This window comes from Xyrauchen texanus, chromosome 45, assembly GCF_025860055.1.
Source record: "Xyrauchen texanus isolate HMW12.3.18 chromosome 45, RBS_HiC_50CHRs, whole genome shotgun sequence".
NCBI classification, from domain to species: Eukaryota; Metazoa; Chordata; class Actinopteri; order Cypriniformes; family Catostomidae; genus Xyrauchen; species Xyrauchen texanus.
In genome coordinates this window covers 24,761,401-24,786,300 of record NC_068320.1, presented here as the reverse complement: position 1 = coordinate 24,786,300, position 24,900 = coordinate 24,761,401, and the positions used below count along the sequence as shown (strand labels likewise).

The window sequence follows — 24,900 nt, the reverse complement described above, 5'->3', positions numbered from 1 at the left end:
GGGAGAGAATCTTTCTGCTGCTATTTTTTTAGTGTTGTCGCTTCACCTAGTCTATGAGAATTAATTTTTTTCCAATGTTATATTTAGACAGTGTCAAATGTATGTTCTTGTTGAAAACACATTATGGAAAGAGAAATGAATTGTCTTTCTTGCAGGGGTGCATGCATAAATGCCAAGAAATTGCATTAGAGAGACGTCACCCAAGGAAAACAAAATTAGTTTATGGAGGATGGACCTGCCAAACAAGGAGATACGGTCACCGGAGATTGGCCCAAACTCGGCAAGGGGCTGTTGCTCAAGCCTAAAGGTACTTTTTTTTTTTTTACTCTAACACCTATTGGACCTTTATTCTCTGGTGGTTTCAACTGTCATATTATAAATGCCACCAACAGCCTGTCGATTCCTGAAGAGGAACTGGTGTGTTCGGGAGCTCCCAGGACCGTTGGTTAATGGGTAACAGGCGCTGTGACGTCATTAGGTCAAAACAAGATTTAGCTTCAGTTTGTGGTGGAATCTTCTTCTAAAGAGCCGAGTGCAGGGAACAGAGAGGGGTTTGAGTCGCTACTTCTGATGAGATGATTATGGCTAACGATGTAAATAATGAGAGAGACATGCTTAGCAGTCCTTTTGTCATGAACACAACTTTTGTTTTATGACAGCGACCACAGAAGATCCATTCAGCTATGTAAACTCTCTTTATAACACACACAGTCATGTGCATCATTGAAGGCATTATGAGGTTAAAATTTAAAGGATTACTCAAGCAAAATCTGAAAACACAAAGCGCTAATCACACACGCTAAGAGTTAACAAATGAATTGTAAACAGACTAATGGGGGTATTTAGTTATTTATTTGTATACATCTTTCCTGGCATTATGTTGCATAAAAGACTTTTAGATGGACATCTAAATGTTCCCTGTAGACTTACCTTATTTTTTGTTATTTATTTTTTGTTATTTAAAACCCCATAAAATGGTTAGACAAACACTTGCTTGATAAGGACAAAAAACACTCTTAAAAAAAAAACTAAAACATAAACAAATCTAAGAATGTTAAAATCCCTTAAATCCCACAGATTTAAGATCAAGTCACACTAGGCTTTGAGCATGCAATATTATTTCGGACATCAAAATGGACCAGGATATGATGTCACCTGTGAGGGCTTCTGGTTTTAATAAATACAAAATCACAAATAATTAGGGCTGTCAATCGATATTTTTTTTTAAATCGAATTAATTACATGGTGTCCCGATTAATTAATCGCAATTAATCACATTGAATCACATTTACAAAGCCCCTCATATAACAATAATTCAATATATAATGATGAAATAATTATACATAGTTATCTTTAAATATAAATATCTATATATCTATATCTATATCTATATATCAATAAATAAGTAAAAATATTCAGATAATTAAAATGCATTACATTCTTGTAGCAGAAGAGTTCATCATTGATAAGACAATATAAATTGGCTTTAGAATACAATGTATTGTTTAATACCATATTATTGATCATAAGTCAATCATTGATCAACAGTTCACAGCAATCCATTACACAAGTGAATTTGTCAATCAGTTGGAGATTTATTATGAGGGCTTGTTTAAGGACCCGTCAATCTACACCTGCATCAGACATGCTTGTGTAGCGTCTCGGGTGCGTTGCGTCATAAACATAAAACTTTTAGGTCACCATGTCAAGTTAAATATAGTTTAATACTTAGAACACATCTTGAGATCCCTTAGTTCAAATTTGCGCTCTATCAAGTGTTTTAAACGCAATGTGCTGAGATGTGCTGTCTGCTGGAGGTTGTATTGTTCACTGATTAAACTGCGTGTTGCTCACACAGCTGAAGTTTCACTTACTGCCCTCTGGAGTAAACAGGTTGTACTACAAGCTTGCATTTCTCAGGAATCTTTCTTATTACGGTCCGGGGCATTGCGATTAATTGCATACCTTCTTTTAACCCGTTATTTTTAATAAAATGAATCACACTGAATTAACGTGTTAAATCGAAAGCCCTACAAATAATATATATTCAAAATGTTCGAATATATAGTCTACTCACTCAGCTACAATAAAAACAAGTGGAAATATGTATTTTTTGAACTGAGTCGACAGGTCGGTGTATGACGTTTCATTCTTCTATTGGTCACACGTCTTCTTGTCATCCATATTCGCAGTTCAGAGTTCACCAAACTTGAACTTCCCTCTGCCGTGTAGTGTGATATTTGGATTTCATGGGATCTTAAAGAATATGGAGCTAACTAAAAGAAGCTAAAACATAGCTAAATCAGGACAGTTGTTTGGATTATAGTTGTTTGCACTAGCTACAGGATGGATATTTGGTTTTACTTTAATTACTTACACAAACAACATGCAGCAAAATACAAGCATCAGACAATAGGCACCGCAAGGACAAGGATCTTTATATAGTCCTATACATTAAACCAAAAGAGCATGCACACAGTCACAGAGAGGGGTTAGGATGGGGTTTCACTCATTCTATTCCCCCATTAGAGCAACTAGGGGTTAAATGCCTTTTTAAAGAGCATAACAGCAATAGCAGAAGACGTTATCAGCTGACTTGTGCTTGAAATCAAACTGCCGACCCTCCGGGCTCTATAGTGTGAAGGACTAGAGAGTGTTCGGACGGGTGTTTTGAGTTCTCAGACTAGCCGTATAAAAGTCTTCTAAAGACTCTGCACTTAATTAGTGACATAAAATTTATTTCTACACAGATTTGGCACAAGAGATCTGAATTAAAAGCTTGTTTTTGCTTGGGATTAAATTTGCATGAGACAACAGTGCAAAAGCCTCTTAGAAAAATATTATTTTGTTCAGCAAGCAAAGGGGAAACGGAGCACAATGAAAGGGCCATTTCTAAGAAAAGAGACAATGCAGGCGTGCTGTAAATTACTCTTAGATGTATCATGATCATAATTCTCCAATACATTTTATTAGAGGAATAAATTATTTTCAAATTCTTTGCTTTTGCCTGAAGTTTGATCTTTGAAATGATCTGCATGCTTCAGGAACACAGAACAATCTGATGAAAGAAGGTATTGTAATTGCACGCATACAAACCCTTATAGCAAAACCAAAGCCGATTAGAATGGTTTCCAACGGTGTGCTAGCTGTTCAGGATACCCCCCCACACACACACACACACACTGTATCATGGTACCCTCATTGTACCATGATTCTGCCGCATTACTGCTGTAAAGTCCTAAATATATCACAGCAATTGTAAAATAACATTAATATGAAAGGAAATGAAGAAAAAGTACTATAAGGAGTGTCAGTTCTATCAGGAAGACTCGCAGACTTTAAGATTACATTTATTTGCTGAATATAAAACAGAAAAGTAATGTCTCTCTTTGGCGTAGGCCCCGTCCGAAGAAGTTGTACTCGGAACCGTCATATCCTGCCAGAGATTGGAGGCAGGGGCGAGGAGCTTATCCCCATGCAGGATGGGACTCAACTGGTGGTGGTGGGGTGGTGGAGGTTGACATGTTATCACACTGAAACAGCAATTTGATAGATTGTGGACTTATAAAGCAATGGCTTACATGTGATTGGCTAGGAATCACCCAGCTAATGGTGCGATGATGTACAGCTGCTAGTCTTCCCGCTAGAACTACGCTGCACTTACATTTCTATAGAGGGGATGATGAGGTCAGAGAGAAAGCAGCAGAGATGACTGGATGAAGCAGGGGCGGACTGGGCACTGTCCTTTTCTGCATATCGTGGTGCCATTTTGCTGCCCTCTTCATCAGTAGTGGCACGTTTGGCATAATGCGGCAGCCCGTTTCAGCCCTGTTTCGTGGCCGGCCCACCGGGAAAAGTCCCGGTTCTTCATATGGCCAGTCCGCCCCTTGATATGAATTCAAGAATTCATATTATTTTAAAGGAACATTGGAGGTATGTACTAATTTGTACTGCCAGAAGGAAATCTAAAAATATACCTCTTTTATAATGTTTCACAGCTGTGTTCCTAATTTTTGTCAACACTTTTGAATATTTATTGAAATCAGGTACAATTTGCCAACTCTTGTCGCTCAGGTTGTAAAGAAATTGAGTGATAAGCAAGGAAAAACACACATTTTGTTTGCACTCCAACATTGTAGAATACCTCCAAACATGTATAACAGATTAATTCAAAGTAATTCCTTGATGCATAAACGTTTGTTTTTATTTTTTGCAGCCTGTTTCTCCCTTGTAATTCATATTCTTCTGACAGATTTGACAGGAAACACCAATTTATTTGTATTTTTTGTATAAATAATAGCATCAATTGGCAACATACTGTATGCTCTTTAGAAATACAATCTCCTATAGCCTGATGTTGTCAAACTACAAAGTCAGTTTCTCTTCTATCACAAAGCTAAGGCATAAACTAAATACACTGCTTCAGTGCTGATGGGCAGTCGGCCGCATGCTTGGGAAATCCATGAGGGCGTGAAGAGACCTTGAATCTCTGGAAGCCAAAAATTAGCCCTGAGGCCATCGCAAGCACGTGTTGCTGTTGGCAGCTGCTCAGATTACTGTGCCCACGTGTAATGCAATCTAAGTTGTGGATGTACCACTACACTGACAGTGCAGACATACATTTATGAAGATTTTAAGTTGGTGACCCAACACTCCCCCTTCATGATGGAGAGATTTGTTTGTGTAGTTGCTGATACCTTCAAACCCTCATTTACTCAGTAATTTGTGGTTATATTCTGTGCTTGTCTTATCATGGGAGAACTCTTCTGGCATGCCAAAATTACCTGGTGGCATGAGTGTGCTTAAGATTAATTTATACACACTCTTTAACACTCTTTGTCTCATGCTTTTACTTTTCCTGTATTGGAATGTGACTACTACATAGTATTGAGCTGTCATCTGTTTACATTTTCTAAAATAATTCCCTAATGAATGCCGCTCAGCATAAGATATGTCCCACGCACGCTTTGCTGTATCCCCCGTGGCCAACAATGGCCATAAATCTTTCAGAAATACGAGTGCTCCCGTCCCAGCCCAAAAACACAATCCATTATGACTGGCCATGACGCAGGGTTTGCTAGACCCAGAATAGAGTTGCCTGGTTGTGTGATAACTTGATTAAGAGAGCGGTATAGATGGTAGACTTAATACCATGAAGAAACATTAATGAAGAAAACATCCTGAGCTAATTGACTGATTGATTTAGGGGTTGGAAAAGACATCTTTAGATCTTTGATAGTGCTGTCTGCTGCACATGGACAATACTAGACATGTAAATTTGCTGATAAATTGTGATTGTCTGGGTTTGTTGTTTATGGAGGTGAATTCTGTTCCATACCATTCAAATGATGTGCTCATTTGGTATGCTGGAAAGCCAGTAATAAAACCAGATCAAAAAGAGCTTGATTAGATAAAACAAGTGGTTTCAGAGGTCAATATATTGTTTATATCATGCCCATATCATTAAACATAAGTCTACAGTCAACAGCAATCCATTTGAGACTTACTGAAAGTCTCTAAAGAACAAAAATGGGCATTTTAAAACCATTGAGATTCCCTTCTTTCATTGGATAGTTTAGAAATGCCAATTTTCTTTGGTTTGAAATGACCACAGACTTGAAAACACCAATTGTTGTTCTGAAGAGACCTATACTTGATCCATTTTGGAGAATTTGTCAGTCTTGTCAATCAGCATGCGTTTTTGCGTTCAGTCTGCGCTATATTTAATTGTCATCTATGTGTGTCAGAAATGTAAGCACAGTGTAATAAAAGAGATTTCATGAAGGATTTTATGAAATCTCTATGGAGACAATTTACTTCCGGAACCAAGACGCTGAATAATTGGATGGGCACTGTTGCACTATTTAAAATAATAACAGTTTTAAAAGGGCTTTTATGTTGCCAAGGGATACCACAGAGTGGCCATTCACTTTTTTATTTTTTTATTTTTGTATCAGATGCTTTATTCAGATGCTTATAAAGAAAGTGATTCAGCTGTGATTCAGTCTTTGTGCTGGAAAAATTCACACAGTGTATTGAAAGACGACTGTATATCTAGAGATCAAATCATCTTCTCTTCTCTCATTTTCCTTGCTGTTCCACCCTCCTCTCCTCTCCTCTAGCTTTCCGTTGATAATTAATGCGGATGCAGTGGGTGAGGATGTGTGAGTGGGAAACCCCACAAGAGTTCAGATCCACCGTGGTGCTGAAGAAAAAGCACTACGAATGCTGATGATTTTGGACTGGAAACCTCAGCAACAGCAACAAAACGATAAAATTGTCACTAGTATTTCATCATCAAAACCAACAACAACCTATTTGTCCTGTTGTCCTGATCAAATGGAGGCTTAAGTCAGTGTGGTTGCACGCAGCAGCAGCAGCATCACTCAAGAGCGTAACATAAGCTCCCCTAATCCGCTTTTTGTCCCTACTACCCATAATGCAATGCAGTTTGAGAAATGCAGCCACCCCCCACCTAACCCTCCATCTCTCATCAACTATGATTTAAATGCATATTTATGAAGACATGCTTCCATAGCCAAAAATAGGTTAATGAGGGAGAGAGTGCAAGTTGTGCATGCTGTATCTGACAAAGTGCTGGTGAATAAAATCTTTCTCTGTGTCTCTCTCATTACAGATGTTCCTCGTGGCCTTGTCCTTTACCTATTTTGCTAAGTCATTATCCGGGAGTTATATGAAAAGCACAATAACCCAGCTGGAAAGACGCTTCGACATCCCCAGTTACTTAATAGGTGTCATTGATGGCAGCTTTGAAATAGGTAAGAACCGGATCTTCATGCGTCAACAAACCCTCAGCATCATTTCTCTGTGATTCAGTCCCGTCACCTCAGCCAACCAGTTGCTAAGGCTCTCGTCTAATAGAGACGGCATAATACTGTGTGCTGCAATTTACTGCTGTCTTCTTCTACGCAGAGTAGTAGTCCAACAGACTGTGTAATACAGCGGGAAAATGAAGCACAAACTTGTTTTAACAGGAAAAGCAGAACTGCAATGTGACTTCACAACAAATATGAATCCATTTTTTATTTTTATTTTTTCTGTACAATAGCGGTCCTGTGCTCTGTGCTAAAGTAGTGTGTATAGTTGTTTGTAAATGTTTTTCGTATTATTTTTAACATATAATATATAATATCTATTTCTTTAAAATAATGTTTTAATATTATTCAAATGGTAATTTATTCTTATTAATTTATTATTAATAATTGTAATATTTTATTTGTATTATTATTATATGTTATTGTTTAATACTTATTTTCTATTCATATTTATTACATTATTTAATATTAATATTTATTTTAGAGTTTTATTTTATATGTTTGTTTAAAATGGTTTTTATTTATACGAAAGTACTTTAAAACAAAATACCATGTTAATACCATCATGGTAGTGTCCAAATCAATTCATGGCCAGGTACAGAAAAGGTTAAAGATCACTATTATTATCTAGAGTAGTGGAAGCAGGGCTAAACCCTTGTTAACGCTGCTGCAGCCACCTTTCACGGGGCCCTAGCAACCAGTGTATCCATAGGAGCGTTGCCATGGGAATGGGACGTGGAGCGCAGCCGAAACGTTTAGCAGCCTCACAGAGATCATGTGTCAGTGTTAGCATCTTGCTCTCTGCTGTCTTCTGTCCCTGTTATCAACAAGTGCTCAAAAACTTCTGTCTCAGACTGCTGGAACAAAAGCTACTCTGTGTGTTTGCAAACGGTGTGTAAAAGTTTGGTCGACTTGCTTCTCTTTGGTTAGTCTGAGCTCCTCATGTGCTAACCCTGGACTAAACTTCAGAGAATTCCTCTCTCATTAAATCTATGAAATGTCCTCTTTTCTGTGTGGAGAATTTAATGTTCAGAGCTTTGATATAATCATCCACACAAAGATCTCTCTATATAGACTGGTGAAGCTCAGATTAGGCTCAGAAACCACCAAATTGTGCCAATAACTGTTCCTCAAATGACAAAGGAGTCAATCACGTATACATTAGTTGCTTGTTGGGAAACACAGTGTTTAGGAAGTTGGTGGATCGGATACTTGCATTTAAGGGTGAATTTAAGTGTTGGCTGTAATCTGATTACAAAGTAATTAGTTGATGTAATCTCATTACATTTTAAGTAAAAAAGTATCGTAATGCATTGCATTTAAAAAAAAAATTGTAATCAGATTATATTTACTGATTTCCGTAAGAGTAAAATTAAATTCTTTGAATTTGTTAAACGGACAAATAAAACGTTTCAGTGAAATTTGTTTACTTTTAATATAAAATTGAAGCTATTAGTAGTGCTATCAGTCGATTAAAATTTGTATTCAATTTAATTACATGGTAATTAATCGAATTAATCGCATGCAAAAATATTTGCTGAGAAAGCCCCTTAAATAACAATAATTAAATATACTTTATATGATTTAATAATTATAAAGTTATTTTTAAATAATTCTAATTAAATTATATATATATATATATATATATATATATATATATATATATATATATATATATATATAAAAATAATAATAAAAGAGAAAATGTAAATGCATTACATTATTTTGGCACACAAATGAAGCATTAAAAAAGACAATACAAAAAGTGGCTTTAGAATCCCGTATAATGTTTGTTTCCATATTATTGAACATAAACCAACAATTGTCCTGCGGTTCACAGCAATCCATTTTGTAATTGTAATCGTCAATCAGTCTAAGATTTATTATAAGGGCTTATATGGACATGTCTAAGGACACGTCAATGTTCACCTGTGTCAGACAGATGCTTTTGGAGCATCTCGATTGCATCATAAACATACCGTTTCTAGGTTGCTGTGTCAAGTTAAATTAAGTTTGAAACGTAGAAAAACACGTCTTGAAATCCTGTGTTCGGATTTGCGCTCAAGCTGTGTTTGTATGCAAGAACGTGTTCTCATCTTGTGTTGTCTGCTCTTGGAGTGTGGTTCGTGTAAGATGCACGTTGCCTATACAGTGAGTTACGCTTACTGCCCCCTGGAGAAAACAGGTGGGACTCCATGCTTGAATAGCTCAGATGGAAGGAATATTCCTTATAACGGTCCGAGGACTTGATTAATTGCATTGAATTAAGGCGTTAAATCGACAGCCCTAGTTATTAGTAATGCGATTACTTTTTCGATTAAGTATTCAGTAAAGCAATCTGATTGCTATTTTAGAAAAGTAAAAAGTTATTTGTAGTTGATTACTTTTTTGAGTAATCGCAAACTGTCAACTATTGCCAATACAAGTTCAAGAGATCAGGGTGTCCGATAGTTGATATAATTCCTATATGTAATGTATGTCTTAAATGTATCATTTTTAATTGAAATGTTTTTAATTAAAAATGTCATCCTATGTTTTAACCTCTAAAGAAATGATTGATATACCCGAATGACTTTCTTCTGTGTCACACCTAAAAGAAGATTTTAGGTAGAATGTTAGCATCTCCTTTTGTGTTCTACAGAAGAAAGTAAGTCATACAGGTTTGGGACAACACAAGGGTAACTAAATTATGCCAGAATATTCCTGTTTATGTGAACTATCCCTTTAAGAAGAGTGGACGCTCTTAAATAATTTCTCTTAAATAGCCAAAACAGACCTAAAAAATATTTCTGCATTGAAGTTAAAACCTGAAAAGTGTCGTCCTCTTAGTAACCTAATAATCCACGCATTCTTGCAGTGAAGTCAGTTCCTTACTTTAGTTCATGCATATTGTTTGTATTTTCTATGACCACAGTTTTCCACTTAAAATGTTTATCTTAACGGTTCCTCCCTGTCTCTGCTCATAGGTAACTTGTTGGTGATCGCCTTTGTGAGTTACTTTGGTGCCAAACTTCACCGTCCGAAGATCATCGCCATTGGCTGCCTGCTGATGTCATTAGGGACTTTTCTAATTGCCTTGCCTCATTTTATAATCGGACGGTAAGCTGAAAGTTTCAGCAGTTACAGAGATAGAGCGAGTCCTTGAAAATCAGAGAAACAGCATTGCCTCAAACTGTTGTTCTGTTAACAGGCTGAGCTGTTTTGAGGGTCACATGGATTCAGTTTGATCTTGTTAGAGCCCCTGACCAGAAATGTCATTCAGTCATATTTAGTGGGCAAATGACACAGTGGCATAGTACCATTGCACTCTAACTCTTTCTACTATTAATAGGCTTTTTTAAAGGAATGTAAAGGTCATTTTCGACAGACAACCTGTTAAGCTGTTAAAGTTTGTTTCGCACAAAGCAAATGGTCAATTGCCGCCACTAGCACAAGTAGCTAAACATTGACATCTAAAAGAATGTTTAAACAAAATACTGCAGTTTTTATTGATATATTACAATACATTTGTATCATTAGTGAACAAACTTTTTACTTTGTTACTAAATAACAGATTCAGTTGTAGGTCACCTAGATTACCTCAAATGGTCAGTGCAGCAACATTTGTAGGTTCATTTGTAACATGCTTTATGAACACGAAGTGCTGAAATCGCAAAAATATCCAGAGGCATTGTAATTTTTATCCTGATGTTGCAATATAAGTACAACTGAAGTCAACTGGTGATAGACAGGTTGCCACCCTTTTTGACCAATGATTTTACATAACTTTCCAATCATTTCTGATTTTTGGAGAAAAAACTAATAATTAAAGTAAAATAGCTTTGAGTCAGACAGATTTGCTAATGAATCATTCAGACCGATTTGTGAACAATTTGACCAATTAAAGGAATAGTTCACCCAAAAATGTAAATTCTCTCATGATTGACCTCACATTTAAGCTGTCCCAGATGTGCATGTCTTATTGTTTTTATACAACAATTAGTTCCGTTCATCGAATCCGGTCTCCCTTCGTGCGTGAGCGCTCGTATTACTACTACATGACTACAGCTAGAAAATAACTTTAAACAAACAACTTCAGCATTATGGCTCATCACAGCTTAGAGACCCAACAGACTGATTAATTACACAACTCAAGGTGCTTACCTCTTACTGGAGTCTCCACATTAGAGAAAAAGTACTGTTCAAAATGGCGGAGGACATTGCGGTTTCTATAGTGAAAGACTCTTGCGACCGGCTACTGTGAAATAGGTAGAATTACCTCCGCTTGGACGGCTATTTTTCCACTCAGAAAGCTGATCTTCAGAAAGCTGACAGCATCTCTGCTTGGGTGTGATCACACATGCTCAATGTCTCTCTCTCTCTCTCTCTCCCTCTCACACACAAACACACACACACACACACACTCGTTTATCCAATAACTTGGTAGAAAAAACACAAGCCGTGATACTATTTCTGAATTAAAATGTTTGAATTACTAACGGATGCTTGAATGCATCATTTGTTTTGAACCAGTAACGGCAGATTCTGATTCGTCGCGTAAGAAAGTAGTTCCATGCACAAATGTGTTTTTATGACCATACTAAATTTTTTAAAATGTACTTGTTCATTGAACTGTTGTATTTAAGCAATACCACACTCACAATTGTGCAATATGGCCCTACATCAGCACTGCTGTGATTACATATGGCACTCGTCCTATGGCCGAATCACAGCAGTGTTGATGTAGGGCCATATCGTGCTCTTGCTCGTGTGGTATTGCTTAAATAAGCACATTTCAGCTCTGTGCATACATGCAAGTGAATAGGAGCCATTGGGCTGCTGGCTGATTGACGGTCCACGAGACATATTTAGGTAGCATAAATGTAATCTACATGAATCCAGTCGATCAATTAATGTCTTCTGAAACAAACCGATTGGTTGGTGTAAGAAATAAATCGATAATTAAAAATTTTTTTAACCTTAAATCCTTGCTTCTGCCCAGCGCTGGACTGCTGTTTGAAATGACCTAACTCTTAGGTGACATTCATTCCTCTCTTGTAAATAAAGCACGGCTTCTCGTTACATTACTAATGTGTCGACAGCAAGTAGGAAGTGAGTTTTTAATGTTATCGACAATTTGATTTTTACACAAGCCTATGGATTTGCTTCAGAATACATTCATTGATCGACTTGAGTCGTGTGGATTACTTTTATGCTGCCTAAATTTGCCTTTTGGACCATCAAACAGCCAGCAGTCTAATGGCACCTGTTTACTTGCATTTATGGACAAATACATTTTATGTGATTATAAAAGTCTTTACTTAATTTCTGCTGAAGAAGGAAAGTCATACACATCTGGAATGGCTTAAAGGTAAGAAACTCATGATAGGATTTTTATTTTTGGGTGATCTAACCCTTTAACTGAAAAGACTAGTTAACTTGTTGAGTCTGAGGTCAGAAGCAGTATATAACACCTCTTTATCAGATGCAAATTTTGGCATCATAAAGCCTCTGCATCAAAGAGATGTTTCTAGTTTAATAATGGAACAAACCGAATTTTAAATGACCTTGCTCATTTGCTCCTTTAAATTTGATGTGTTCCTTGTGGAAAGACTTTTTTGTAAATCAACAAGCACTGTCGACCTTGAAAATTTGCCATTGCATGCTGCTTTTCTGTGTTTTTAAACAGACTCGAGTGCAATCTTGCAGTACCGTGTTTTATACGTTAATGTGCTAGTTCATAAATATACAACAATGACAAGCCGTGTTGTGCTACATATTGTTTTGATGTATGCAATTTCTGGAAAGGGTGCATGCTGATGCCAAACATGCCTTGCATGTCTCACACATCTCATCACTCTGAATACATTTGTTCTATTCTCATTTGATGTTGTCTTCTGTGCTGAATAGTTGCATTGGTCTTTTGTATGCAGCTACAAGTTTGAAACATCGATAAGATCATCAGTGAACTCAACCAGTAACCTCTCTCCGTGTCCAGCGGTGTCTGCTAGCATTCTGTCCACAGGTCCCAGCACCTCTTCGATACCTAGCCTAGGTATGAAACCTACTTCTATAATTAAATGGGAAATAGGAAAATACTGCTTCAGAGGTCAGTCAAGTATATATAGGTAGTCTCACATAGCCAGACTTTTGACTTGCGACGCACAGTCTGGTCCATATTGCAGCTTATTCTGGCCAAGAAACACCCACTTAGACAGGAAGGGTCCATGAACCACAGGTTGGCTTGTTTTATGTGTGGGTTAATCTGAAATAGATGGTCCTAAAATAAAAGATTGTAATAGGATTAATCATAAGACTACAGATAAGACTATATTAAAACAAATAAATGAGTTACTGTAATCTAATTACTTTTTATTAAAAACAAATGTAGTGTAATGCATTACATTTTAAATTTGTTCTTTTTTTTATCCCCCTTTCTCCCAATTTGGAATGCCCAATTCCCACCACTTAGTAGGTCCTCGTGGTGGTGCGGTTACTCGCCTCAATCGGGGTGGTGGAGGACAAGTCTCAGTTGCCTCCACTTCTGAGACCGTCAATCCGTGCATCTTATCACGTGGCTCGTTGTGCATGACACCGCAGAGACTCACAGCATGTGGAGACTCATGCTACTCTCCGCGATCCACGCACAACTTACCACACGCCCCATTGAGAGCGAGAACCACTAATCGCGACCATGAGGAGGTTACCCCATGTGACTCTACCCTCCCTAGCAACCGGGCCAATTTGGTTGCTTAGCAGACCTGGCTGGAGTCACTCAGCACACCCTGGATTCAAACTAGCTACTCCAGGGGTGGTATTCAGCGTCGATACTCGCTGAGATACCCAGGCCTCCCTTACATTTTAAATTCTTGTAATCAGATTACAGTTACAGTACATTATAGTGTTATGCTTATTTCTAATATATTATTTATGTAGAATTCTTGAATTATGGCAATGTAACAAGTCATTGTGAAGGAGAAATGTGAGATGCTGTGTGTTTAACTTGTGTTTAACAGTGAACAAGGAAGAAATAGAATTTGTTGGGTGGAAAAGGGTTTTAGAAAGTAACTTAAAAGTAAAGTCAAATTTGGTATCTGGTATCTTTCTTTGAAATGCCTCTCACCATTTGCAAAAACCTTCTCAGCTTCTCTTCCTACAAACCCCCTTTTCTCAGGTTGCGAACAAGAGTCCAGATTGTCCATGTGGATCTATGTTTTCCTTGGAAATATCTTGCGTGGAATTGGCGAGACCCCGGTGCAACCTCTAGGAATCTCATACATAGATGACCATGCTTTGGAGGAAAATGCTGCATTCTATATTGGTACATCAAAATCTTTGCTTATGTATATGCAAGATGGGTACACAGTGAATAATCTCCCATTAAAGCAAAAAATATTGTAGAATTGTATCATCAGCGTCTAATATGTTTTTTATGTGTTATTTAATTTACTGCTTTATCAATTAGCATAAATTATGTGGAAGAATTTCAGATTGTTCAGTTATTTATAGCCCTTTTTGCAATGATCATTTGTCCAAGATAGCATTTTCTGTCTTGGTAGATGGCCCAGACTAGAGCTGCAACTAATCAATTCATGTATCGTCTGTGTCAGGATGTGTCCAGACAATATCGGTCATTGGTCCCGTGTTTGGGTACCTGCTGGGATCCATCTGTGCCAAGATATACGTGGACATTGGATTTGTCAACATGGGTAAGTGGAGTAAAACAGTGCTGCTGTATGATTAGCGACTTTGCATCATAACACAAGTGGGTGAGGTTGCTCTCTGCTTAAAGAGTCATTCAGTTCATTTGCAACTCAGACTTAAAATATTACACTTCTGGGTATTGCAAATGGTGTGGGGTAGTGGTTATAGTATATTGTAAGTGTACTGTAATTTGCTTTGGATAGAAGCATCTGCTAAATTACTTCTTTCTGCTTCCTGTGGATGGTTTGAGGGTGTTCAAACCATCCAGGGACCTCTAGAAATGTTTTTTCAATAATGTATATTTTTCAATAATGTATATCTCTCAATAATTTTTAACATTTGTCTGCTAACAATGTCCAATGGTTTATGTTCATGCAACACTGGAGATTTTTCACACCACAGGTGGTATGGTAAATTATGCAACAACTGTGGGATAGTTGTAATTCAAAAATAAATATCCTTGTGTGACTCCACGTACACATGCATGGATGTTGTATTTTGGCTTCGCTATGCATCATTTAAATTAACGTAATAATTTAAACCAACTGATCTCAGTTCAGTCAGTCAGTCAATAAAGGGTTCAACTTTCGGCATCCGGAGTCATGTTCAAAACAACATGGCGCCAACCACAGCGGAGGTCGTTGTGGAGAAACGCAAACAAAACTGCATCTGGTACGAAACCTAATTACGTTTTTACTTTGAAACCTGTTTGAGTACAAAAAGAATGAATGAATGTTAGATTTATATAGCGATTTTCTGACACTACACTCAAAGCGCTTTACACAGTGAACGGGACTCTCCTCAGCCACGACCAGTGTGCAGCATCCACCTGGATGATGCAATGGCAGCCATAGTGCGCACACCACACACTGGTGGCGAGATAGAGCCATTAATGGATGCAGATTATTAAGAAGTCATGATTGAGACAGGCCAATGGAGGAATTTGGCCAGGACATCAGGGTTATACCCCTAATCTTTGCGAAAAGTGCCCTAATGACCACAGAGAGTCAGGACCTCGGTTTAACCTCTGATCTGATGGACGCTGCCTTTTTAGAGTATAGTGCCTCCGTCACTATCCTGGGGCATTAGGACCCACACAGACTGCAGTGTGAGCACCCTTTAGCAACCTTAGTTTTCCCCAGGAGGTCTCCCATCCAGGTACTGGCCAGGCTCAATCTTGCTTAGCTTCAGTGGGCAACATGTTTTGAGCTACAGGGTGATATAGCTGTTGGGTTCAGTGCACACGGCATCTTATATTAACACAAATAAGCAGTGTTGGGTAAGTTACTTAAAAAAGATTAGTCTCTAGTTTCATCCGATTTGACATTGTTAAAATGTGAGTGATTTATCACAAAATGCCACAAGGCTAAACATAATGTACACTAATGTGCACTTCCATGCATATTTTCCTTAGACATCCTATATTCACTGTGCATTTTCACATTGAGAATCAATGGGTTCAACCACAAGCTGATAAATGTTGCTTTCAGAGGCTTTAAATGGAGTCAGGATGAAAATAGGTGCATTTAGGACTGTTCTGAGACCAGTGCAGACACGCAGCACACAGGAGGTTAAGTCATTCTCTAAGTAGGGAGAAAGGGAGCATCTTATAGCTCTTTATGCAGTTAAATGTATTCAATCCAAACTTCCTATCTAAAGTTCAGTTTCAGGCTGCAGATGATGTTTGGATCACTCAACATGTTTAGCAGACATGTAGAAAAGACATGTGAAAATTAAAAATTGTTAAAATATGAATAGCTAGGCCTATATGGTAATGCATATGTTTGGATTTTCCAGTGAATTAAATATGCATAGTATATACTGTACCGTCATACCACCAGCCCTGCATACAAGTGTAGTAAAAATATTAGAAAATATCTACATCTGTAAAATTGAACTACACATGACTTCTGCAGCAGTGAAAGTAGTGTTGAGGTGTATTTGAATGTGTAATTTCAATTCTGGGGTGATGACCTGAAATTGAGATGCTAACAGTATGACACAGATGGCACGAACTCTGAACTTGACTTTAGACCGCTGGAATAATGTGGCGTGTACTCTCTCTCTCTTTCTCTTGGCTTGGACAAGAGAGAATAAATAATGTTACCCATCGACTCTATTCTGTATATTTAAATGGGTTCGGACTCATTTGACAAGACTAGTGATTCATAAACTACTAAAAGGTTTTTAAAAATTATTCACTGTGAAATCGAGTGTTCTGAATCTTTTTTTCCCCCTCCAAGAGCTCCGACCTGGAGGAAATCCAGCTTATTCACATTAGTCTTATTTTTTTAGCATTTTACACATAGCTAGATGAAACAAGAAACTTTGATGTTTTTTGTTTGTAAACCATATAGGCTGATGTTGGATGTTATGTTGGAGCTGAGTGTTTTGGGCTTTAGAACACACTTCTATTTTACTAGAGACGATGTAAAGCTTCATGTTAAGTTGTGATTTAGCCAACAGCTTTTTGGATGAGATGTACAGCGGTACTGCCCATGAAATGGGACTGAAAGGTTAAAGAGGACGTTTGCTGATATGTGTCATATCCTTAAATTGCATCACATTAATATTAGATTTGTGTGCATAGATATCTGTTCGGAAAGTTGAGAAATCAACGTTCACTCTCAGATCGGTACATTATGATGTGTTAAATTGATTCATTCTGGAAATGTTTTGGCATTGGTGAATGTGTATGTGTAATAACAGAGCCAATTCCTGTATAGATAATATAGTGTTATGTTACACCCCAAAGTCAAAACATTTGGCAGTACTCCATATTTTACAGCACAAAAGGAATAATGGCATGAATTATACATATACAGGATATATTCAGCCAATAAAAACTAGATCACTTACCTCAATACATCATGATAAAATTAAATGTTTCAACATGAAATATAATTAAATAAGACAATAAGACACGGCATAGTCGAAAATATTTTAGCACACAAATAAATCATTGGAAGTTTGCCAATAAAGATCTAATCTCTCTGTTATATTATACTATATAATACTTTATAAGTATTACATAAACACATGCACTTTTGTTGCTCACTGTATGGCTGTTTTACAGAAGATCTCAGTTTAAATGTAGCGTTTTTATTCTTAGAACATGAATTCTACTTGAAATGTGTGAATTGAGTTTACAATAGCTGTACTATAGAGATTTTTTAAATAGGTTTATGGTTCAAGAAATAGTTAAAAACATTTTTGTCATATTTTACTCACCCTTGTGTCATTCCCACCCTGTATTACTTTCTTTCTTCTGTGAAAACATTAAAGGAAATGTTTAGCAGAATGTTCAAGCTCCTCTTTTCCATACAATGAAAGTGGATAGTGTTTTACACTGTGAGAAATCTCATTTATACTTTGCTTCTATTAAAAAATGATGCCAAATCTTTGATGGCAAACGTCACTGGTTCATGCTCGGGCTGTCAATCGATGCCAATTAATTCATAGAATTAATCCCAATTAATTGCGTGTATAAATATTGGTTTTGAAAGGCCCTCAAATAAAAACAATACTGGATATGATGATGCAATGATTATAAATGTATTTAAATAATTATAAATATAATAATTCAGATCATTCAAATGCATTACATTGTTGTGGCAGACAAGTAAAGCATTGAGAAGACGATAAATAAAGTGACTATTTATTTCTGTGTTATTGAACATACGCCATCATTAGCCTGAAGTCCATGGCAATCGATTTTGCAATTTAATTTGTCAGTCTGTCCAAGATAGATTATAAGTGGTTTTCTAAGGATGGGTCAATATACACCTGCATCAGATGGATGCTTTTGGAGCATCTCACTTTATTTGCATCACGTCATAAACACAGCATTTTTAGGTCACTAAAAAAACACATCTCAAAATCCCTGCATTCATAATTGAGCTCCATCCAGCTGTGGATGAATTAATGCACACTTTTGAAGACACTTTCTCATCTTGTGCTGTTGCTAGTGTCAGGCAAGCCTGAGTTTGGTTTGTTCTCCGTATAAGCTGCGCATTGCCTATAAAGCCGGAGTTTCGCTTACTGCCCCCTGGAGAAAACAGGTGGTATTTCAAGCTTGAATTGCTCTTATGGAAGGAAGGTTATTACAGTCATGGGGCATCATTAATTTCGTAATTTTTTTAACGTGTTATTTTTATATAATTAATTTCGCTGAATTAATATCACGTGACCGATGATGTGGCACATTTAAATATATTTAGAAATTGCCAAATTCGATTTTAGAGCTACGAAACAATGGAAGATTATCAGTGAGCAACAGCTTAAAATTCCAGTCTGTTTCTCATACAAAGCTAATGTATTAGTTCAGAAGACTTGGGATATAAAACATGAGTTAGATGGACTTGTTTTATGTTTATTTATTTATTTTTATGGAGCTTGGCAGTATAAATCACTTTCGTTGTTTTCGAAAACCGACGCTTAGACATAGAGATGTTATTTTTTATTTCACCAAAGAAAGAAAATAAAGTGACAGTCAGAGTGAGCAAATGATGACAAAATGGAATAGTAAAAACATTTTGAGTGAACTATTTATTTTCATCCATGAACATTCATCATGTGAAATGACACAAACATACATTTAAACCATGACGTGAAGGCTGGCCGAGCGTATGTGCTGAGCTGAGAGCATGGATTACATCTGAGAGTGAGAGTAATAGAGACATCTAAGACTGTCTGTGTCTGTTCTCACTGTCTGCCTCGGCTGTCTGCTTGGCCCAAATATTCTGAACATGTGACAAGCTGCAGTGAGCATTGTTACATCTGCATTCTTGCTGTTGACATGTGTGTGTGTTCTCACAGAGAGCATTAGCATCACCCCAGGAGATGCTCGCTGGGTCGGCGCCTGGTGGCTGGGGTACCTCATTGCAGGGCTCATAACCCTTCTGTCTGCTGTGCCATTCTGGTTTTTGCCCAAGTCTTTGCCGCTGCCAGATAGACGGCTTGCCAAGTATTCTCCTGAGCGAACCAGCTTCATCAAAGACTCGCCCCTCCTGGAGCACAAGTACCAAGCAGATGAGCCAACAAACTTCGTAGAAATGGCCAAAGGTAAACTTGGATCAACTAGAATTCACAGAAATACCATAAAGGCTCTACACTGTAAGATTAAAAAGCTTCTTAAACCATGTCTAGGCTTTCCATGTCACAAAAACACCATGGTAATCACTTGTTTTTAGCACATGTACCATGGTAACACCTTGGGGTGCCTTGTTAATGCCTTTGTATATGAATATGGCAATCATTCGGTGCCATGATTTATAACAGTACAATGGTATGGCAACACCATGTTATTTTGGATATGTTACAATGGTAACACCACCATTTTAAGACATGTACCATGGTAATGGCATGGTTGTCTTTGAGTAAATTGTCTGCCTGTTTTTAGAAGTTTCTAGAAGTTTAGCTTCATTCTCTTAACATTTTGTATTTGTGTTTTTCAGACTTTTTGCCAACACTAAGATCCTTGTTAGGGAATCCAGTCTATATTTTATACTTGTGTGTGACCATCATCCAGTTCAACTCTTTGATTGGAATGGTGACATACAAGCCCAAATACATAGAGCAACATTACGGACAGTCAGCGTCCAAGGCCAACTTCTTAATGGGTATGTCTTCCTCGAAACACATCTGTACATGACTGATATATTACAGTTCAAGTTGCTATGACCTCAGAGTTAAATGCTTTCTTGTGTTTTGTTTTGATTTGGGAGGGGTTTTGATGTGTGGTATGTATTAGTATAGGTTCTGATATCAAATTAGGTTTTTGATATCAAGAAGTAATTGTTCTAGAAGTTTATGTACCTCTGTTAAATCACAGTATGATATAGATCATTAATGCATACGAAAGGGAATGCAATCCAAAAACAATAACCGCATGGCTAGATACGATGTGGGTCGGGGGAGGATAAATTGGCCTGTTCTGTATTCTGTAAACTTTCAACCACAAAAAGAACAGTCTTGAGGAGACCATACCAGACTGAGGGATTGTACAGGTTCGTCTTTGTTTGAATACTGTGACACTGGCTCTTTGATCCAGTTTTCCTAATGCTGTGTGTTTTTTCAGGAGTTATCAACATCCCAGCTGTAGCCTTGGGAATGTTCTCAGGGGGTGTTATCATGAAGAAGTTCAAGCTGAGCATCATGGGAGCAGCCAAGTTTGCACTGGGAACGTCTCTCCTGGGCTACTTTCTGTCGCTTTTCTTCTTCGCAATGGGATGCGAGAATGCCAACGTGGCGGGCATCACCAGGTCTTACGATGGGTAGGATGAAAAAAGAACATCTTTTAACTTTTATTTTTTACTTAATATGTCTGTTAGGTTTATATCGCGAGCAGCTGAACAACGAACTGATTCTGTTCATTTTTGAAGGGCTATCTCAGTTTGTATTTCAATGTTCACAGATTGGCCCATTTCACTTCCATTGTAAGTGCCTTACTGTAACCGCCATTTTTTCTTCTTTCTTTTTATATATATATATATTAATGATGCTGTTAATTGAGCTTAGCTTGTTTTGAACCTGGACCAATTCTTTGAATTCAATGCATGTTCACCAAAAAATGTACATTTCCTTATATCGCTTGGCATTGTGTGAGGACTCAAATTTAGTCGTTAATCACCAAAAATGTTGGTTTTATGCTATAGCAGTCCTATCATGTTCACGTTATGCAAGAACTTCATGGTTTGCATTCAGACAAAAGTCCAGCACATTCAACGCCATATCAAAACAAGAAAAATAATTCTCGTTTGCCAACATAATTTGCATAATTTGCCAACATAATTTGTTCTTACACCAAGTTTGAGCATATGTAAGCATGGGTGTTATTATTTTTTATTGTATCTTGTGCAGGAGAGCTATGAACCATATCTTGAAGCCGATAACATGTATAGAATACACATTCTATTTTAATGGCATTAAGAATAACTGGAGCGTGCAAAATGACTTGGCCTAAAAGTGACTTGACTAATGAGAGTATCACAGCAACTTTAGCAGAATGGATTTTAATTCCATGAAAAAGCCACTCCTGGAGGACGCAAATTTTCCAACACACTTTAAATTGTTAGTGGTGTTTGCCAAGACAAGCATTACTATAATATCGCTCATACTTAAAGTTAGAGATTTTAACAAATACTTTGTAAAACCTGTAACTATATTCTGTTTGTGTTTTTACATGCATCTGATGTGCAGGACGGAGAGTCTTTACAAAGCGGACAGTTCTCTGTTTGCGAGATGTAACGCGGTCTGTGAGTGTCCTGAAGCAAACTGGGACCCTGTGTGCGGTGAGAACGGCCTCACATATGTCTCGCCCTGCTTGGCTGGGTGCCGGGGGTCCCACGGCTCTGGAATGGACACGGTAAGCATGGCCTCTCATCCGAGAGCACCACCGTTTTAAAACAATGGCATGTGTTTGTTGTCCTATATCTTCAAAGAACATGAGCGACAATGTGTTCCATTTCTAGAGCCTTGAACTCTGGTTTTCCCAGCCCTTGCTAAAGGGCGTGCACAACCTGTTTGTTTTCAGCTCAAAGGCCATATTGAATTTTCTTGTCTTCTCTCAAACTTCCTGAAACTTACGTCTTAACATTGTGGCGTTTTCAGTGCACCTAAAAGGCACGGATACTTCCATTTCTGTTCCGTTTCTCAAGCATCTGTTACTTGCAATGTATTTTGTCCATTCCTTTCAAATTGTAGCCAAAACAAAGGATTTGTTTCACCTTTTTGCTTAAATCGTACTGCCATGTGACAAATTCATATTGAAATTCAGTCTCTCACTTAATATGAGGTCTTACAAAACTGTGTTTAATAATTATGGTAATTATGGAAAAATGCAGATTAAAATTAAATGACGTGGTTGCTTCAGCAATTGTGTTTTTCATGTCACATTTGCTTTTTATGACATGGTTAGGTTTCAGGTTTAGGGTAGGGTGGTCATTTATATTTAAAACTGGATAGAGCATTAACCCTAAAACCCCGAATTTGTTTGGGAGAATATTTAACTCGCTTTTAGCGCCACCGTGTGGACATTTCACCTTGGAGCTGCCGAGGTACGTGTAACGAACCAGGAAAATGTCGCCACAGCCACTAATTTTCATGAGATTAGACAACTTTTTTTTTACTTTCCCCAAGCTTTTAAGGAAAGAGGGAAATACTCCATAAAGTATTGGTTATGACATCTTCAAAGCTCTTTGTTCTTCATATCACCTCAAAACCCCATTTTTTATTTTTGGTTGCTTTGTTGATGTGAATTGCTGTAAACACTCCCTAAATGTTGAAGAATCTACTATTCATTCCCATAATAACAATATGCATTTTACATAGTGTCTAAGCAACATTGTGTTGTGTGTGTGTGTTCAGGTGTTTGAGCAGTGCAGTTGTATATCAGCCGGGAATAAAACGGCCAGTGCGGGCCAATGCAACAACAGGGAGAGCTGCCAGCAAGTCTTCCCTTACTTCCTGGCTCTGTCTGTCATCACTTCCTTTATTATCTCACTGGGTGGGACGCCGGGATACATGCTGCTCATCAGGTGAATATCCATGATTTACTGATGGTCAGGACAGTTTTGATTCACTTCAAATTCAGTTCTTCTGATTCATTTTATTTATTCGAATGAACTTTTTGAATAACAGAATTAGACAGCATAACATGTATTTACATCTCAGCACAATATCCCATTTTAAAGACAAAAACAAAATGGACCTTATTTACTTTAGTAGTGCATGTTCCTGGTCTTATTGAGAACAACTCGTCATTGCATGTTATTCCAAAGAAATAAACGTTGGTCCGCCTCTGAAACGGCTGATGTCACCAAGCACTCTTACTTTTTAGCTCCTCCCCCAAACCATTTTTTCATGTCAAGACCACTTTTCTCTATCCATGTCCTGCGCTACAATATTTTCTCATTGAATATCCTGTTTCACAACACATTATGGAGTTTAAATGTGTTGCAAACACCATTTCATGTAGAATTGAACATTAATGTATTTAATATTCAAATAGAATAATCTAAAATCCAGGAAAGAGAACTTCTAGTCTTGTCATGCAAACATTCATTTTGACTGCTGTTTAAATTCTGAACTAACAGCCGTCCAGTCATGAGGTTGTTTTTCTCAGTTCGAGCAGATGAAAACAGGCTGCATGTGCCAGTGTTGTTAATGTGATTTTGCATTATTCTGTGTCTTAGACGTGGGCCAGTCAAAACTATTGCTGGATTGAATACAAAATTAGATGCGACAAGTTTATGGGCACTTTGAAGTTCAGTAATCAGACTTGTGTCTTAAAAGGAAAAGCTTTAGCGCCAGGGACTGTCAGCTTTTTCACAAAGCTCGGTCAGCTGACAGCCTGGAATGCTCGGCCTCCCCCGGGCTAAATTAGGTTAATGGGCTGCATTGCTGTCCTCACTTTGTTTGGTGCAATAAAAATTCCAGTCTGTCTGTAGCTCTTGAGAGTATTGATGTCAGGGCTGGAACCAGGACTGGGATGAAATTGTTGTTCTTTTTTTCACATCGCGGCAAAGTTTTGTGGTCTTTTCTGCAGAACGCGGCGGCTCATTTTAGCTTATCGCAGCCCATTCTGCCTGTTTCGGTTCGGCTTGGTTCTCCTGATGGCCAGTCTGCCCCTGATCGCCCCCAAAGGGAAAATGCCCAGTATGCAAGATTACCAGTCCAGCCCTGATTGACGTGATTACTTTGGATAACATAATAAAGTTGTGTTTCAGCGTCTTTGGTACTTGGACCACTAATGATACATTCAAGAGCTTTGAAGATGCTAATTTCCAAAAACTAGATATAGGTATTGCTCTTACTTAGCCACATGTTTCGCTTAATAATAGTGTATTTTAGGAGTCATGAAAACGGAGATTTTGGCATTATTGTTTTCATTTGTTTAAATAAAAGTATATTTCTAGTTTCAACATTATTTGTACTTCAGGCATTTGTATTGTAGAAAAACTAGCTTCATACCATGTGACCCACATTTGGTTTTCTACCATTGAAAATGGGTTCAATTGTACAATTTACAAATGGAGACAAATTGAGAGCCCCATATTTCTTGGATTTAAAATGAAAATGCAAAAAGCAAAGTTGTTTCTGAACCAGAATCTAACAGGACATTAAGATATTTAACACTTCTGGGGTTATAGGTACTCCAACTTTGGTAAAACAACACAAACATTTTGTTTTCCAATATTTGGACATACACCATTGGCATATAATGCAAGGGGTGCTGAAGTCTGAAACTGACTTTAGTAATAGATACACCTATCTATATGTAAAAATATAATAATGATGATGCCACCTTTCTAAGGTTATTCTTTTGACCTGTAGATCTGCTCCAAAATCATTGACGAAAATTGTCATTATCTGGAATTTG

General features: G+C 37.6%; 1 protein-coding gene across 1 annotated transcript in view; it reads left to right on the top strand.

Moving 5' to 3' along the window:
- Positions 1-24,900, top strand: part of slco1c1 (solute carrier organic anion transporter family, member 1C1) — a 33,927-nt gene that overhangs the window by 4,564 nt on the left and 4,463 nt on the right. Inside the window, exons 3-13 of the mRNA XM_052118576.1 lie at positions 156-307; positions 6,638-6,779; positions 9,803-9,935; positions 12,749-12,870; positions 13,990-14,136; positions 14,426-14,524; positions 19,338-19,583; positions 19,976-20,140; positions 20,599-20,794; positions 21,720-21,885; positions 22,887-23,056. Coding sequence (XP_051974536.1) covers positions 170-307; positions 6,638-6,779; positions 9,803-9,935; positions 12,749-12,870; positions 13,990-14,136; positions 14,426-14,524; positions 19,338-19,583; positions 19,976-20,140; positions 20,599-20,794; positions 21,720-21,885; positions 22,887-23,056 — 1,724 coding nt within the window. The 5' untranslated portion in view covers positions 156-169. The remainder of the gene's footprint in view (positions 1-155; positions 308-6,637; positions 6,780-9,802; positions 9,936-12,748; positions 12,871-13,989; positions 14,137-14,425; positions 14,525-19,337; positions 19,584-19,975; positions 20,141-20,598; positions 20,795-21,719; positions 21,886-22,886; positions 23,057-24,900) is intronic.